Source organism: Microcaecilia unicolor, chromosome 12 (genome assembly GCF_901765095.1).
Source record: "Microcaecilia unicolor chromosome 12, aMicUni1.1, whole genome shotgun sequence".
NCBI classification, from domain to species: domain Eukaryota; kingdom Metazoa; phylum Chordata; class Amphibia; order Gymnophiona; family Siphonopidae; genus Microcaecilia; species Microcaecilia unicolor.
The window spans coordinates 103,666,750-103,683,398 of NC_044042.1; the positions used below are offsets into that span (position 1 = coordinate 103,666,750).

The 16,649-nt window shown below is 50.1% G+C and overlaps 1 protein-coding gene across 3 annotated transcripts in view; it reads left to right on the forward strand.

Annotated features, from left to right (window-relative positions):
- The window catches only part of B4GALNT2 (beta-1,4-N-acetyl-galactosaminyltransferase 2), a 177,382-nt gene extending 162,305 nt beyond the window's left edge, over positions 1-15,077 (forward strand). For 2 of the 3 annotated variants that reach the window (XM_030221268.1, XM_030221267.1), the window contains one exon: positions 14,719-15,077. In XM_030221268.1, the coding sequence (XP_030077128.1) occupies positions 14,719-14,930 (212 nt within the window). In that variant the 3' untranslated portion in view covers positions 14,931-15,077. The remainder of the gene's footprint in view (positions 1-14,718) is intronic. The other variant, XM_030221269.1, reaches the window with a different exon arrangement.
- The last annotated feature ends 1,572 nt before the right edge of the window (positions 15,078-16,649 follow it).

Consider the following 16,649-nt stretch of genomic DNA (forward strand, 5'->3'; position numbering starts at 1 on the left):
ATTAACAAAGATCACTTTACATACAGACAATTAAATCACTATTGGTACAGCTTAGATCAAGAGGCATTGGGCACAAAATTAGGACAAAAACTCAGAGAATTCTTAAAAGGGGATGCACATGGTCACGTTTCCATCTCTAGTTTGCACCGGGCCCTGCTGTTGCTCTGTCCGCCCCGAAACTATGGAGCACGCATAGAGGCTTGGAGCAAAGACCTGGGATATGAATTGAAGGGAGTAAATTTTGCAAAATTGATAAAAGATATCCCCAGGCTAGTTAGCGGGGCAGAGCTACAGGAGAGCCAGTATAGGATATTATATAGGGGATACATGGCACAAACACAGGCAGCAAGAGCAGGCTGTGCACCGGATGCTCAGTATGTAAAGTGTAGACAAGGGAGAAATACACTTCTGCATGCATTTTGGAGTTATTAAACAAAATTTGGGTGTTATTAAACAAAAGGGGGGCCTATGAGCTATCAGACAAGAACATGGATCTATTACTGGGTAAGGCATACGCAGTGGGGAAAAAATGTATACTGAGGCATTGGTTGCAAGAGGAACCACCCACCATCTGGTTTTGGAGGAATAAATTTCATGAGTTGATGTTATGGGAGGCTACAGCGGCATGCAGCATCCCAAAGAAAAGAAAAGCCTTTATTTCAATTTGGAACAGATATTTACACAGTATCTCACATAAGGCGAGAAGCGCAGTGCTCAATAATCTGCCCCTATTATAAGAGAGCACAGTGCCAAAAGAAGCAAGACCAATATTTTACACTCTGGTAGGAATAGCATGTGCAGAGGTAGAGGTAACTAACCATGATGTGTAGAGAACATTTTAAGCGAGTAGAGGGGGAGGGAGGTTGGGGGGGAGGGGGTATAGGAGTGGGAAGGGTAATGTTCAATGCATAATAGAGGGACATGTGTATTATTAGACAGGAGAACAATCCTTTGAAGGAGCACATTAAGAGGACCCACCAGTAAATATTGTTGGGATATTACACTGAGTAAAACACGAGTTATAAATATTGGAGTTTCATATAAAAGTTTATTGTTAATAGTTATGCAACTGCACAGTAATTATACATGTACACATTATAAATATAGGAGAAGACGAAGGAAGGGATAGGGGAGAAACGTTTGGAAAACATTGATGATGGATGTTTCAGGTTTAGTAATGTGTACTAGACTTTGCTGTTATACGATTTATATTGACTGAGATGGAATTGTATACCATGTGACCTCATCAATAAAAAATTGTTGAAACATAAAAAAAACGTTTTGCTGAAGAAGTTTGTTGAACAATTGATTGACTGAAATAGTAAATTAAATTGTTTCATTATAGTGACAGCTCTATCTGAATAACTTTTGGTTTTCTTAAAAAAAAAAAAAAGCAGTTCCCGAGCCCCATCTCGCCCTGCCCTGCACCGATGTCCCCTTCCCCAGCCCCCCAACCATGAAGGGAAGCCCCCAGGCTTACTTACATTCATGCCTGGTGGTCCAGCATGGTTGTTGGGGGCAGGAACGCAGCCCCCTCACTCCTGTCCTTTGCAGCGCCTCAGTAAAATAGCTGCCACAATGTCTTGTGGCACTACACAAATTATCGCGAACTGCATCCATTTTACAGAGGTGCCAGAAGGGGCAGGAGCAAGGGGGCTTAGTTCCTTCCCCCAATGACACCGCTGGACAACCAGGGATGTAGGTAAGCCCGGGGACATCTTCACGGTTGAGGGGGGTGGGGGGAGGGTCTTCTTTATGTGGGCTGGGAAGAGGGAAGGAAGGGACACTGGCACAGGGAGGCGAGAAAGGCTTTGGGGCTGTTTTTTTTTTTTTTTTTAAATAAAACAAGGTTATAACATAGTAACGTGGAGGGGCATTATCGAACGGCGCCGGCGAAATTGATCGCCGGCAATCTATTTTGGCGGCGCCGCAACAGCTGGCCGGAACCGTATTATCGAAAAAGATAGCCGGCCAACTTTTGTTTCGATAATACGGTTGGGGCAGGCCATATGCCAGAGATCGCCGGGTTTGTGATGGCCGACCTTGTTTTTCAGCGATAATGGAAACTGGAACTGGCCATCTCAAACCTGGCCAAATCCTGGCCAGCATTCATAGTGCACTGGTACTTCTGGATGTTTAGATCTTGCTGATCAGTTATGTTATGACTTACTTGTTCTGGAGTGCTGTATTTTGTGATACTGTTTTGATAAATGTTCAAGAAAGACTTATACAAAGTCCCTGCCGTTCATTTTCCCTTGATGGCAGTCCCTGACGTGCACTTCTCTTAATGGCCATCTTTCTCCCTGAACAGGGAAATCAAAACAGCTTTTGCTCACCTCACCATTTTTTTTAGTAGTAACAGGGGGATTTGAACCGGCCACCTCTGCATTACAAGCCCAGTAATGTAACCCTTGGCCACAGCTCCACTTACTTGGGTGTCCCTCCCTTTTGATTATACCCCTCCAGGTCTCTGTCAGTCACTCACAGACAGCTAAACGCACTGTGATTGACTGAGAGAGAACTGAAGGGGTATAATCAAAAGAGAGGGACACCCAAGTAAGTGGAGCTGTGGCCAAGTGGTTACATCATGGCTTCTGTAATGCAGAGGTGGCTGGTTCAAATCCCCCTGTTACTACTAAAAAAACAGTGAGCAAAAACTGTTTTGATTTCCCTGTTCGGGGATCAATAGAAATCAAACAAAATAAAACATGGAAAAGAAAATAAGATGATACCTTTTTTATTGGACATAACTTAATACATTTCTTGATTAGTTTTCGAAAGTCGCCCTTCTTCCTCAGATTCGGGGAGAAAGCCGGCCATTAAGAGAATTGCACTTTCAGAGAGAAAGACGGCTATTAAGGGAAGTGCATGACGGCCATCAAGGGAAAATGAATGGCAGGGACTTTTTTAATTTGTATGAAGTCTTGAACATTTACCAAAACAGTATCACAAAATACAGCACTCAAGAATAAGTAAGTCATAACATAACTGATCAGCAAGATCCTTTTTTTTTTTTTTTTTTTTTACGAGCTGGCCGACTGGCTTCCCCTCCTAGGGAAGGAAATGTTTTAAAGTTTTTTTTTGTTGGGTGGGAGGGGGTTGGTGATCACTGGAGGAGCATGGGGAGATCATCCCCGATTCCTTCCGGTGGTCATCTGGTCAGTTTGGGCATCTTTTTGAGACTTGGTCGTGAAACTAAATAGACCAAGTAAAACCGGCCAAATGCTCATCATCGCCGGTTTTCTTTTTTCCATTATCAGCTGAAGCCGGCCATCTCGTAAGCACGCCCACGTCCCGCCTTCACTACCCTGCCGACACGCCCCCTTGAAGTTTAGCCACCTCCGCGACCAAATGCCGGCGAGTGTGTCCAAAAATCGGCTTTCGATTATACTGATTTGGCCAGTTTTAGGAGATGGCCGGCCATCTCCCAATTTGTGTCGGAAGATCACCGGCGAAAAATTTTGATTATAAGCTGGATAGTAACATAGTAGATGACGGCAGAAAAAGACCTGCACGGTCCATCCAGTCTGCTGAGGAGGAAGGAGGTGTTTTAGAGAGCTCTGCTGACTTCCAGTGGAAAGGGAGTGAGACCTAGCTCCCTCCCCAAAGATGAGGAGGGTCCCTGGGGAGAAGGCCTCAGGAAAGTCCCAGGCTATGGGGCCTCCTGGGGCCCGGGACCAGAAGGCCGAAAGGAGTGGCTCTCTCCCTGGTTTGACTACCGGGAGAAGGGAAAGGAGTCCAGTGGACCGAAGGGAGAAGCAGCCCAGTGGAGGCCACCAGAGCATTTCCCCCTCCATGGCCCAGCTTGCGGAAGGTAAGCGAGAAGACAGTGGAGGGGGGAGGAAGATAGTACAGGCCCCAGAAGGGCGCTTCCAAGGAAGGGAGAAGGAAGAGGCGATGGAAGTTTGCCAGAAGCCTTTGCTGGAGGCAGCTGAGAGTGAGAGTGAGGAGAGTGGATCGTCAGATGAGGAGTTCCTTGAAGTGAGCTATGACCCTGATGATCCAGCAAGTAGTGTGGTAAATATTGTAAGACAAATTAAGCTGGTGGAAAAAGAAGTAGTGGAGCTAGGAAAACGTCTGAAAATGGCAAGAACTATGTGTAAATTTGCCCCAGCGGAGCACAGACAAATGTATGTTAAAGAGGAAGCCCGGATATCGAAGTTGTTGGGGAAAAAAGAACACTTGCTGAACTGTTTAAAAAAGGGCTCTGTGAATCCTTTGAGGGAGCTCTATGTTAACCGAGAAAGGATGGCTTCTATACCACAGTCTGGGGGTTCAGGAACACTACAGTTGCAGCAAGCTTCAGTGTCTTCAGCAGCATTAGAATCAAAAGAGTTGTCTGGGTTCAGAGGTGACCCCACTTTAAAATACATGAGACAGTTGGCAACACAGTCCAGAGCACTTACCCCGCAGCGGCAGGACATGGCTCTGAGGTGGGGGCTGGAGCGGAGATCCTACCTGTGGAGGGGAGGAAAGAGCTCAGTACATTGTCAAAACTCCAGATAATGGAGGCAGCAGAGGGAGACGCAGGTAGCAGCCTGTTTTCTACAGAGGTGGTGGTCGAAGTCTCAGAGGGCTTACCTGCAGTTGTGCAAACAACAGAGACAGTTGCCGTGAAGGAGGCCCTGTTGGAAAAGGGTCAGCAGAGGCAGACTCCGGTATTTTTGGCCGGGTCTGCAATGACTGAAGTGGAAACCGAAGCAGCATGGCTTGAGAAGCCCCGCCCACGAAGTCCGGGAGCAGGGGAGGTCTTCCCTGAGCATGGAGTAGCTGGCGGTTTACAGGAGAGGGGTCGGAGAGAGAGGAATAGGAGCGGGCAGCAGCTGGGAGCTCATTTGACCAGCTGTCCATTAAAAGAGGTGAAATCGGGGGGTGCTAACAGCCAGCCTGTGGCGGAATCAGGAACAGACAAGCCATGCCCCCGGGAAGTGCCAGCCATTGGGAGAACGCAGGAGGGACTGCACCAGAAGCAAGGGGGAAGTAACCCGATTGTTGAGAGACTTTCATTGACTACAGAAGTGGACATGGCAAGTCTAACAGATGTGCAGCGGGTGGTGGAGCGGACCTGCCAGCAGGACGGCTGGGAGCGAGGAGCCAAGGGGAGCGGCGGAGTTCCGGAGGCTTCGCCCCTGGTGCCGGAGGTTGGAGGGAGTTCGGGGGCGGAGCGAGCAGGGAGTCTGGTATCGCCAGCTGACTGGGCAGGTGCCAGAGTATCGCCAGGAGACAGAGGAGAGGAGGCGATTAGCCCAGAGCCTGGAGCCTGCAGTGGCAGGGACGAGCAGGGACGTTCCAGGAAGTGGAGATGGGCAGGACAATCAGTTGGAGGCAGCCCAAGCCGCAGAACTGACTATGGACGTTGCTGGATGTTTGTCTGAGAGGGAAGGGGACGGGGGACAGCGGGAGGGGGAGGGGGCGGTGGATATTGAGGAAGGGAGAGGGATGAGGGGAGGGGCAGAGGGACAGAAGGGGGGGGGAGGCAGAGGGAAGGGCTGGAACAAGTGTGGAGGGGGGGCGGTGGGGGCTGGGGTCCAAGTCCTTTGCGGCAGTAGTCCAGGGAGGGGGAAGGAAGGAGGGGGGGAGATCGGGTGGTTTTGAGGGCCCAGGGAGGGGTTGGGGGGGAGCGGGGACAGGGGGTGGACAGCTGCCTAAGCGGCAAAATGTGGTACAGCTCAAATGGATAGGGGAGGGGGCAATGCCCTCCAGGGATTGGGTCTTGAGGCTGGTGATGGGGATGGGGTTTATACCCGAGGACTTTTACGCGTGTATACACCCCATCAACATCCTAGAATATGACTTGAGCTTCATGACCCAGAGGGGGATGGAAATATTCTGGGAAAGGTACGAGGGGGTGAGGGGAAAGGGGGAGTGGCGGGACCTCAGGGCCATTCCAATCAGCAAGCCGGACCTGGTGCAGGTCACCCTGCTCGTGAGAAATGAGTCTATCTCTGGGGCAGATTTAGCCTACTGGCTACAGAGGCACGCGGAGCTGAGATCCCCACTTACAAAGTTACCGGATCCAAGCAGGGTTTGGGCAGGAGGTTGGGGAGCCCTGGTCAAATTGAGACAGGAGAGCCATGTGGTCCAGCACATTCCTTCGGCTGCCTTTATCGGTCGCGACAGGATACTGTGCTTTTACAAGGGGCAGCCGCGGCAGTGCTTCAGATGTGGTTCGTTTAGGCACTTCAGCATGTCATGCCCAGTGGTAAAGTGTGGAAGATGCGGGGATCAGCACGCCACAGAGGACTGCACCGCGATCAGGTGCAACCTCTGCGGCGGGTTAGGCCATGCATATCGGAACTGCCCTAGGGCGGCCCATAACGAGTGGGATATGTGGGGGAAGGGACGGGGAGGGGGGGTAATGGAGGAGGGGATAGGGCAGGGGGTGATAGGCAGGGAGGGGCAAGGGGGGGAGAAGGAGGGGATGCAGGAGGGGGGGCGGCAGGGGGCTGGGTCAGGAGTGGAGCAGGGGGGAGAGGGGGAGTGGGTACAAGTGCCACAGAGGAAAGGGAAGTTTCGGAGGGGGGGGAAACTAGGGGTGGGCAGGGAGGGGTCGCTGCAGGGGAAGAGGGGGGGGGAACAGATTTCAGGTGTTGGAGGAGGAAGAGGAGGATAGGGAGGTGGGGAGGGAGGAGGAAGAACAGGGGGAAGGAGAAGAGGTGGAGTTAATGGAGGAAGAGGGGGCGGCAGGGGGGATTGGAGAGGGCAAACGGAAATATGAGGAAGCACTGGAGGAGGGTACTGGTGGTAGGAAGAAGGGCGGGAAGGCTCTGGGGGGAGGGGGAGGGGTGAGGGAGGAGGAAGAGGGAAGGGAGGGAGGGAGGGGAAAGGGGAGTAAGAGGAAAGCTGAGGGGGCCGGGCAGGTGGTGAAGGCCCAAGTGCAGGCTTGGGGGGACAGAGTGGAGCTAGAGGAGGATCTGGAGGACTTGGAGGACTTGGGGGAGGTGGAGGAGGAGGAGGTAGGGGGTGGGGGTGAAGAGGGGAGAGGGAGGGATCAGGGGGTGGGTCCGGATAGAGCAAAGAAGAAAGGAAGGAAGAAAGGGGGAGGGGGGGTAAGGTGCAGACAGGACGGCTGCGGGGGGGGAGGGGGATCTGGCAGGGGATGATGTAGACCGCATAGCAGAGGACCTGATTCAGGGTAAGAAGGGGGTATCCCAGGAGATAAGGAAAGAAGTTGGGAGTGAGCAGACCCATGACTCGCAATGAGGATGGCAGGCTTAGTGTTGACATTTGCCACGTTGAATGTGGCCAGCATCGCCTCTCCAAAGAAGCAGGGTTTAGCGTATGACTGGTTCGCGAGGGTCCAAGCAGATTGCTTCCTGCTCCAGGAGACTCGGCTGCGGTCCATTGAGGTGATCAGGCGGGCAAGGCGGGCCTGGAAGTGGGGTCCCTCGGTGTGGGGGTTGGCGGGGGAGAGGTATGGTGGGGTGGGGATCTTATTTAAGTCCCACCGGGTGAATATTCAGCGAGTGGTGGAGCTGGGGGTGGGGAGATGTCTTGTTGTGGATGCGATTTGGGAGGATAGAGCACTGAGGGTGGTGAACGTGTACGGGCCCCAAAGCAAGAAGGAAAGGGTGCTCCTCTTTGGGAAGATCAAGCCCTACCTATACACTTCGCGCCAAGTAGTCTGGGGGGGAGATTTTAACACCATATTGCGGAAAAAGGATAGTGGGGGACGATCGGTACAGGTGGGCTATGACGGGGTGAGGCTGGCAGGGATCATGCGGGAGGCGGAGCTGGTAGACGCGCATGTGGCCTTCTGTGAGGAACAGGAGGGGTTCACGTTCTTTCGAGGGCAGTGTAAAAGTAGAATCGATAGATTCCTGGTAAAGAAGGGGGTTTGTCTGGGGGGTCCACGAACCGTGGACGTGGACTTTTCAGACCACCACATGGTCCTCCTTCAGGTGGGGGGAGCGGCAGCGCAGAGGCCAGGGAGGGGGTTATGGCGACTAAATTTAAAGTGGTTGGGTAGCGAGCAGGTGCGGGAGGAGTACCACCGGTTTTTGGAAGATCAGGTGTCAGTGCAGGGGGCATTTCCGTCATTGGGGGAGTGGTGGGATACAGTGAAAAGACGAACGCGGGGATTCTTTCTCAGACAGGCGAGAAGGGAGGGGAGGGAAAGGACAAAGTTGGGCATGGCGATAAAGAAAAAGAGGGACACATTGATTTCACAAGGGGGGAGGGAGGAAGAAATACATGATCTCCAAGCACTCCTGGAGCAGGTACAGCACAACCGGTACACCTCCTTGGTGTATGAGCGGGACTTCGGGAAAATGTGTAGCCCGGACCCCTTCGCATGCTGCCGGGAGCGGAGGGCGCGCAGGGTGATGGAGGGGGTGCAGGATGCACAGGGGGTCCTGCAGGACACCAGGGAGGGGATTCTGGGGGCAGTGAGGGACCACTTTGCGGCGTTCCTTTCAGCCCAGCAGATTGATATGGAGCAGATGGAGTGTTATGTGGAAGGAACCCCGGGGATAGGTCACGGGGGACCCCAGCTTCAGGCCCTCTTGAACCCGTGGACAGAACAGGAGGTGGAGGAAGCCATCGGGGCGCTCCACAGGAAGACCTCGCCGGGGCCGGATGGGCTAACAACTGAGTTCTACCAGGCCTTTAAGGAGCAGCTGGTGCCGATCCTGGTGAGGGTATGGGGGGCAGCCCAGTTGAAGGGTTCCTTGCCTAGTTCCTTGACAGAGGCGGCTCTTATCCTACTAAGTAAGGGGAAGGACCCGGCGATGCTGGCCAACTGGCGGCCTATAGCACTGCTTAATACGGATCGAAAAATTTTTGCGCGAATGCTATTCCAGAGAATGAGGCAGGTGTCTGGGGATTTGCTAGCAGCCTCGCAAGCATGTGGGGTTAAAGGGAGAGGGGTCTTGGAAGCTGCAGCGTGGGTGCGGGAGGGGGTAGAACGCAGTAGAGTGGGAGGGCATGGTAGGCTGTTGGTAACACTCGACCAGGAAAAAGCGTTTGATAGAGTGCAGTGGGGTGTCCTATGGAGCATTCTGGAGCGCTATGGGTTTCCGAAGGGCTGGATAGAGCAATTACAGCTACTCTATCGGCATGCGGGGTGTTTTCCCCTGGTTAACGGGTGGAGAGGGCAGGGGTTTGAGGTAGGGGCAGGGGTCCGACAGGGGTGCCCACTCAGCCCGCTGTTGTATGCATACGCCATCGACCCTTTTATAAGACGGCTGGAGAAGGGGGGGGGTGGAGGGGCTGGAAGGGGTGGAGGTGGGGGACAATAACCAGTTAAGGGTCGTGGCGTATGCAGATGACGTTACAGTGTGGGTAGCGGACCAGAGGGAGGGAGGTAGATTGCAGAATCTGATCCAGGAATACTCGCAGGCAACAGCGTCGCAGGTCAATTTTCAAAAGTCCAATAGCCTGTGGGTTGGGGATCAGGGGCTGCAATTTGAGTTGGGAGGTAGGTTTCCTACAGCTGTGGAACGTATACGGGTCTTGGGAATATACTTCGAGAAGGGGGATTATAGGCTCTACAACTGGGATAGGTGTCTCCATGAAGTGAAGGGGAGGGTGGATAGATGGAAGGGGTGGAAAATGACCATGGGGGAGCGGGTACAGCTCATCAAGGCACACTTAGTTCCTTTGTTTCTGTTCGTCAGTTACATCTGCTTGCTGCCGGAGAGCCGGTACGCGGCCTTGTATGGGGTGTTCTTCCGGCTGCTCTGGGGCAACAGGACGAATCCGGTAAAACGGAATGTTACCTATCTGCCTAGGAGGGAGGGGGGGTGGGCATGATAAACCCAGTCCTGTTTTTCAGCGCTTTGTTCCTGCAGTTTAATCTGGGGAGGGCGGTAGGGCGGGAGCCACCGGGGTGGGCTAGGAGTGTCCTGCAGTGGTGGCCGAGATATTGGGACCTATGGTGGGAGGGGGGGAGGGTAGTGGCACTGCGAAGGGGGGCCCCGGGGGGGGTGAGTTATTGCAAGACCCTAGTGAAATTGGTGAGGGTGTGGGGGCTGACGGTGGGGGAGGTGAAGGCAGGACAACGGGGGGTCTGGATGGACAGAGTACGGGCGCAGGTGTTCTCAGCTCCTCTGGCGCTGAGGGACGCGCCGGCCCCACGGGTGCAGCAGGGGTTACGGTTGATTGCTTCGAACCGCATCCCGGCGAAGTATAAAGACCTGGCGTGGCTGTCCTTTCATGGTAGACTGTACGTCCGAGGAAATTTGAAATATCGCAATGTGCGAGATAGAGGGTGCCCACGGGAGGAATGTGCTGGAACTGAAGAGACGATGGAGCATTTCCTGGTGAGGTGCCCATTTACAGTCCAGGTCTCTGACCGGGTTTCCTCGTTGCTGCAGATCCCCAGTTTCCGCAACTACAGCTATGCGGACTGGGTGTACGGCCCAGAGGGTGGAGGGGGACGCGGGGATCCGGTAACACGCTTTCTGATTTCGGTGATATTGCGGTACTGCCTCTGGATGGCGCGCTGCAGGGTGTCCCTGTACCAGGAGGTCCGGCCGGCGGAGGTAGTCAGCTGGGATGTGGTAAGGGCAGTGCAGGAAGCGGCGAAGTGGGAAAGGGTGGAAAGAGGGGTGGGGGTGGCTTCAAGGTGGTGGAGACACGTGAGGCTTAAGCCACCATGAGGGGACATGCTTCCCAGGGGATTGTGTGCCAGTTGTCTGAAGGGGTTGTGGGGGGTCGGGGGGGGGGGTTGATCCATTGTATTATTGAGGAGGGGGTGTACATAGATAGGCAGACCATGTCTAGCTAGGAGCCTGGGGTTTGATTTGCATGTCCGGTTTTTTTTTCTTTGGTTTTTCTAATAAACAGTTTCCACTGTACTATTGAGGAGGGGGAGGGGGTGTACATAGATAGGAGGACCGTGTATAGCTAGGGGCTTGTTTTTGATTTGTATGTTATTTGTTTTTAGTTTTTTCCAATAAAAAGAGTTTTCCAGTCTGCCCAACAAGATACTTTTTGTGCTACTTTTTGTGTATACCTTACCTTGATTTGTACCTGTCCACCACTGGCTCTGGCACAGACCGTATAAGTCTGGCCAGCACTATCCCCACCTCCCACCACCAGCTCTGGCACAGACCGTATAAGTCTGGCCAGCACTATCCCCACCTCCTAACCACCAGCCCCACCTCCCACCACCAGCTCTGCCACAGACCGTATAAGTCTGCCCAGCACTATCCCCACCTCCCAACCACCAGTCCCACCTCCCACCACCGGCTCTGGCACAGACCGTATAAGTCTGCCCAGCACTATCCCCGCCTCCCAACCACCAGTCCCGCCTCCCACCACCGGCTCTGGCACAGACCGTATAAGTCTGCCCAGCACTATCCCTGCCTCCCAGCACCGGCTCTGGCACAGACCTTATAAGTCTGCCCAGCACTATCCCCGCCTCCCAACCACCAGCCCCGCCTCCCACCATCAGTGCTGACTGTCCACCATTCACAGATCACCATGGTGGTTGAAACCTGAATGATTCTGCCCTCCAGACTAAGGCAGATCTCGGAGACTGGGTGACGAAAATCAAAAGTGACATCAGGGGCGTGTGTCAAAAAGGAGCTGCTGGGGAGTGGAAGACGACAGAACGTTTTGGCTTTCAAAATAAAGTAGTAAAGAAAACTGAAAACAATCAATACACAATACTAAGTTGGTTGAAACTTGCCTGGGGTTTCCTTATTGCCTAGAACCGGCTTGTTTAACTTGGCCCCCCGTGGGCCAAAATCAGAAGCTCAGCTGCGGGTCCTGGTCTTATATTCAGCCGGAGCCACATAATTCTTGCGCGGCCCTGGCGGAATATCAGACCAGGCCACCTAAAATTATCCCTGATATTCAGTGCCGCCCAGACATGGTCTGGCGCTGAATATCGGGGGATAATTTAGCCAGCACTAGCTGAATATTGAGGGGCTTGTGTTTAGTTTGCATATCTTTTCATTTGGGACTTCCAGTTTATCTTTCCTATACACCACAAGAAATAATTCACTTATCTCAAGATGTCTTCTTTAGATGTCATCAAACTCTCAGCTACAAGGAATAGAGAGGTTTCTTATGTTGGAATTTTTTAACTACCTACTACTACTGTTTTTATGCATCTTTTTATTTTTTCTTAAACTTCTAAAAACTTGTTTTAGTCATTTACAATTTTTAACAGGTTGTTTTATATCATTAAAATTAATTTTTTAAAGTTAAATTGTAAGATTTCCGGGGATGCCAGCTGCTAGGGTAGCCTGTTCCTGCTTTCAATCTCTATATCCTCCCCCACCCCATCACCACCTTTCCCTGCAGAGATTTTTTTTTTGTTACATTTGTACCCCGCGCTTTCCCACTCATGGCAGGCTCAATGCGTCTTACATGGGGCAATGGAGGGTTAAGTAACATAGTAGATGACGGGAGAAAAAGACCTGCATGGTCCATCCAGTCTGCCCAACAAGATAAACTCATATGTGTATACCTTACCTTGATTTGTACCTGTCTTTTTCAGGGCACAGGCAAGTCTTGACTTGCCCGGAGTCACAAGGAGCTGCCTGTGCTTGAAGTTCAAACTCAGTTCCTCAGGACCAAAGTCCACCACCCTAACCACTAGGCCACTCCTCCACTGCTGCTACTATTTGAGATTCTACATGGAATGTTGCTATTCCACTAGAAGTCGGCCCTTGCAGATCACCAATGTGGCCGCGCAGGCTTCTGTGAGTCTGACGTCCTGCACGTATGTGCAGGACGTCAGACTCACAGAAACAGAAGCCTGCGCAGCCTTCTACATGGAATGTTGCTAGTGGAATAGCAACATTCCATGTAGAATCTCCAAAAGTAGCAATATTCCATGTAGAATCTCCAATAGTATCTATTTTATATTTGTTACATTTGTACCCTGCGCTTTCCCACTCATGGCAGGCTCAATGCGGCTTACATGGGGCAATGGAGGGTTAAGTGACTTGCCCAGAGTGACAAGGAGCTGCCTGTGCCTGAAGAGGGAATCGAACTCAGTTCCCCGGGACCAAAGTCCACCACCCTAACCACTAGGCTACTCCTCCACTCATGTGAATGCAGAGAAAACATAAGAGGATTTATTTTAATTGTAACCTTCCCTAGTTCTATTTGCAAAGTGAATGAGAGCTAGATGTGTGTGTATGTTTATGTGAATGCTATAAGAACTTCAATGACACAGTCTGCACCAGTGAACATAGTATGGGTGGAGTCGGGAACTCGGCTAAATCCATGACTACAAATATAGGTAAAAGAAATAGGACTATGTGCAGTTCATAGCTGGCCGGTTACATTACATTGACCTCCAAACTGGTAAAAAGAAACTGGTTAAATGGGAGGAGACAGATGGTAGCCCTTTCCTCAGAGCAAGCTCCATTTACTACGGTTATCAGTGATGTACCGCATAGGTTGGTCCTTGAGCTGGCTGTTTTTAACATATTGCGGAAGGACTGTCTGGTAAGGTTTGTCTCTTTGCAGATTATACCAAACTCTGTAATAGAGGGTGTGGATTGCATGAGGAAGGATCTAGCGAAGCTTGAAGATTGGTCTGAAAATTGGCAACTAAGATTTAATGCTAAGAAATGTAGTGTTACAAAAATACAAGGGAACGGTACAGTGCTTCTGTGTACGAAAGAAGAGCGGGGCTTGGGTGTGATTGTGTCTGATGATCTTAAGATGGTAGAAAAGGCGACAGTCAAAGCTCGGGTGCATAGGGAGAGGGATGACCTGCAGGAAAAAAGAGGTGATAGTGCCCCTGGTGCATTGCATTTTTTCTAGTGAAAAAGGTGCCGGTATTCAAATGCCAAGGCTGGGGTCATCACTGAGGGATCCACCCCACAATAGCCAGGCCCCCTGCAACCAGTCACAGAATTGGTGTGTAGAGCCTGAGCTCTTTCATTAAAATTTGGGGACTATGGGTCAATTTTAGCAGACAATGGAAAAGGTGCCGGTGCTCAGTACCCCCTCAAAAAAGCCCTGCTCTGGTGAGGCCTAACTTAGAATACTGTGTGCAATTCTGGAAAGATATAAACAGGATGGAGTCTCTGTCATAAAACATAGGGGCAGGCTTATGGACACCAACACGTATACACTGGGAGAGAGGGGATATGATAGATGTTTAAATATTTGTGGCGTTAATGTACAGGAGGTGAGCCTTTTTCATATGAAGGAAAACTCTGGAATGAGAGGGCATGCCATGAAATTAAAAGGAGGAGGTCATGGAGACAAGGACTTTGTCAGAATGTGTCAGCATGGGGGATCCCTTAGGAAAAGGAGGACCTAGTGGATAATGAGAAAGGGCAGACTGGATGGGCCTTTTGGCCCTTATCTGTCATCATGTTTTTTATGTTCATCATTGCTTTTGGAAAATGACACCTGCAGTCTCCACATGCAAACATGGATGTCTCTGTCTTCAGGGCTATAAATGTATAAGTCCCTTTGAATACTGACTCAGTGGGTCTTAAAAGTACTTAAGTCCCTGTTGTTTAAGGAGAGACTTTGGATATTAGAGCATGTCATGAGTGCCCTCTAGTGGTAGGAAACGATGGAGCAGGTTCTCTCACATTGTTTTCATAAATTGCCTTCATCTTTTTGTTTAATATTAGTCAATTACCAAATGCTTACATATTTTGTGATGGGGCTTCCCTTTCTGAAATGTATCCTTTGGCTTAATTATATCTACAGCATGATTTCATTATACAGTAGTAGGTATCGTGTGTTTGAATGATATGAAGATGGTAACTGGTGGTTTGCTTTGATTTACAGAGTTTTTTATTGATGGCCTGGGCACCTTGCTCGTTGGGTCCTGCAGGGATGTTTCTGTTAGCCATCAGAAGAAGGGCAAGCCCTCTGATCCTAAGGCTGCAGATATGCAGAAAACCTATGACACCTTCCGAACAGAAAGGCAGGATCAAGTCAGGCACAAACTGGCACTGCTGTACTTCAAAAACCATTTAAAGTGTTTCACACGAACATGAAAAAGATTCTCTCTGCCCCCCAAATAAGGCACATCCTCTTCCTTCCTATTAGAGTCGTAATTTTGTTTTGATTGGCCCCCTCCCTACCCATCTTCAAATCATTGCTCAAAGCCCACCTCTTCAATGCCGCTTTCGGCACCTAATCACAACACCTCTACTCAGGAAATCTAGACTACCCCAACTTGACATTTCGTCCTTTAGATTGTAAGCTCTTCTAAGCAGGGACCGTCCTTAGTTATTAATTTGTACAGCGCTGCGTAACCCTAGTAGCGCTCTAGAAATGTTAAGTAGTAGTAGTATGTAGCTCCTTTCCCCCTTTCCTTCCCCCAGTGGACCATCCACTGTTGTGTACATATGTTTTGCAGCAGTGCATATGATAACATGCTTAACACTATTCAGTATTACTGCTTCGAGCAACTTCCTCAAGTGACATGACCATACCAAGAAATTGTCTACAATATGTGAACTATTTTTCATGAAATGGATTCATCAAAGTATAAAAGCCACCGCAGCCATATGTAATTCTGACCCTGCAAAGGATGTCTGTGAAAGCAGAGCATTTTCATCTTCTACCCTGGGAGTCTCTATCTAGAAACTTCAAGATTGCTTCAAGATTGACCAGTAAATCCTTTGGTATTATCATTGCGAGGAAAAATGTGAGCTTATCACCATGAGTTTACAAAATAAGTGATTGTGACACATATATTATTACTGTAAATAAAAATTATTCTTTAAACAATAAAAAGAAATGAAATGTACAAAATTACCCTTACACTTGTTAATTTCATTTTGGACAGAATGCTTTGTGCCAATAGACTCTGGGAGTCCGTCACTACTCTTTGGTCATCTTCCTGTATTTGTTGGTAGTACTGTCTTAGTCAAGCTTCCAGACCAACAGGAGTAGAGGCTAGTCTGTTTTACTTGTCGTTCAGGTTTCCCCTGTTCGCTGTTCCTGCTTCTCGCCTTTAGACAAGCTTCCTGCAACTTGGTGCTTGGGCTGCCCCCCAGAATCCACAGTAACATGGATATATGTATATCCGCTCTGTAATATACTGTTCAAAAAAAATCCCCTTGTGATTTATTCCACTACTACATCGTTTCTATTTCTTCAGATATATGTATAGTGACGTTTTCCCAGGGAGAAACAGGATGGTGTTATCTGATGGAGCTTGGTGTGGGAAAAGGCTTTTCTAGATCTTTTGTGCTTCTTCTCAATTTTTCTAGCTCTGGATTGTATGTTGCTACAAGAGGGATTCTCTCTGGCTTTCTTTTCTTTGTACTCCAGGAGGATGAGTTACTGAAAGAAGTATTACCAGCCCCACCAGTGCTGGCCTTCCAACAGCCACCTCATTTGAAACAGAAATTATATTGTGGAGTGGCCTAGTGGTTAGGGTGGTGGACTTTGGTCCTGAGGAACTGAGTTCAATTCCCACTTCAGGCACAGGCAGCTCCTTGTGACTCTGGGCAAGTCACTTAACCCTCCATTGCCCCATGTAAGCCACATTGAGCCTGCCATGAGTGGGAAAGTGCAGGGTACAAATGTAACAAAAATAAAATAGATACTATTGGAGATTCTACATGGAATGTTGCTACTGTTGGAGATTCTACATGGAATGTTGCTATTCCACTAGCAACTTTCCATGTAGAAGGCTGCGCAGGCTTCTGTTTCTGTGAGTTTGACGTCCTGCATGTACGTGCAGGACGTCAGACTCACAGAAG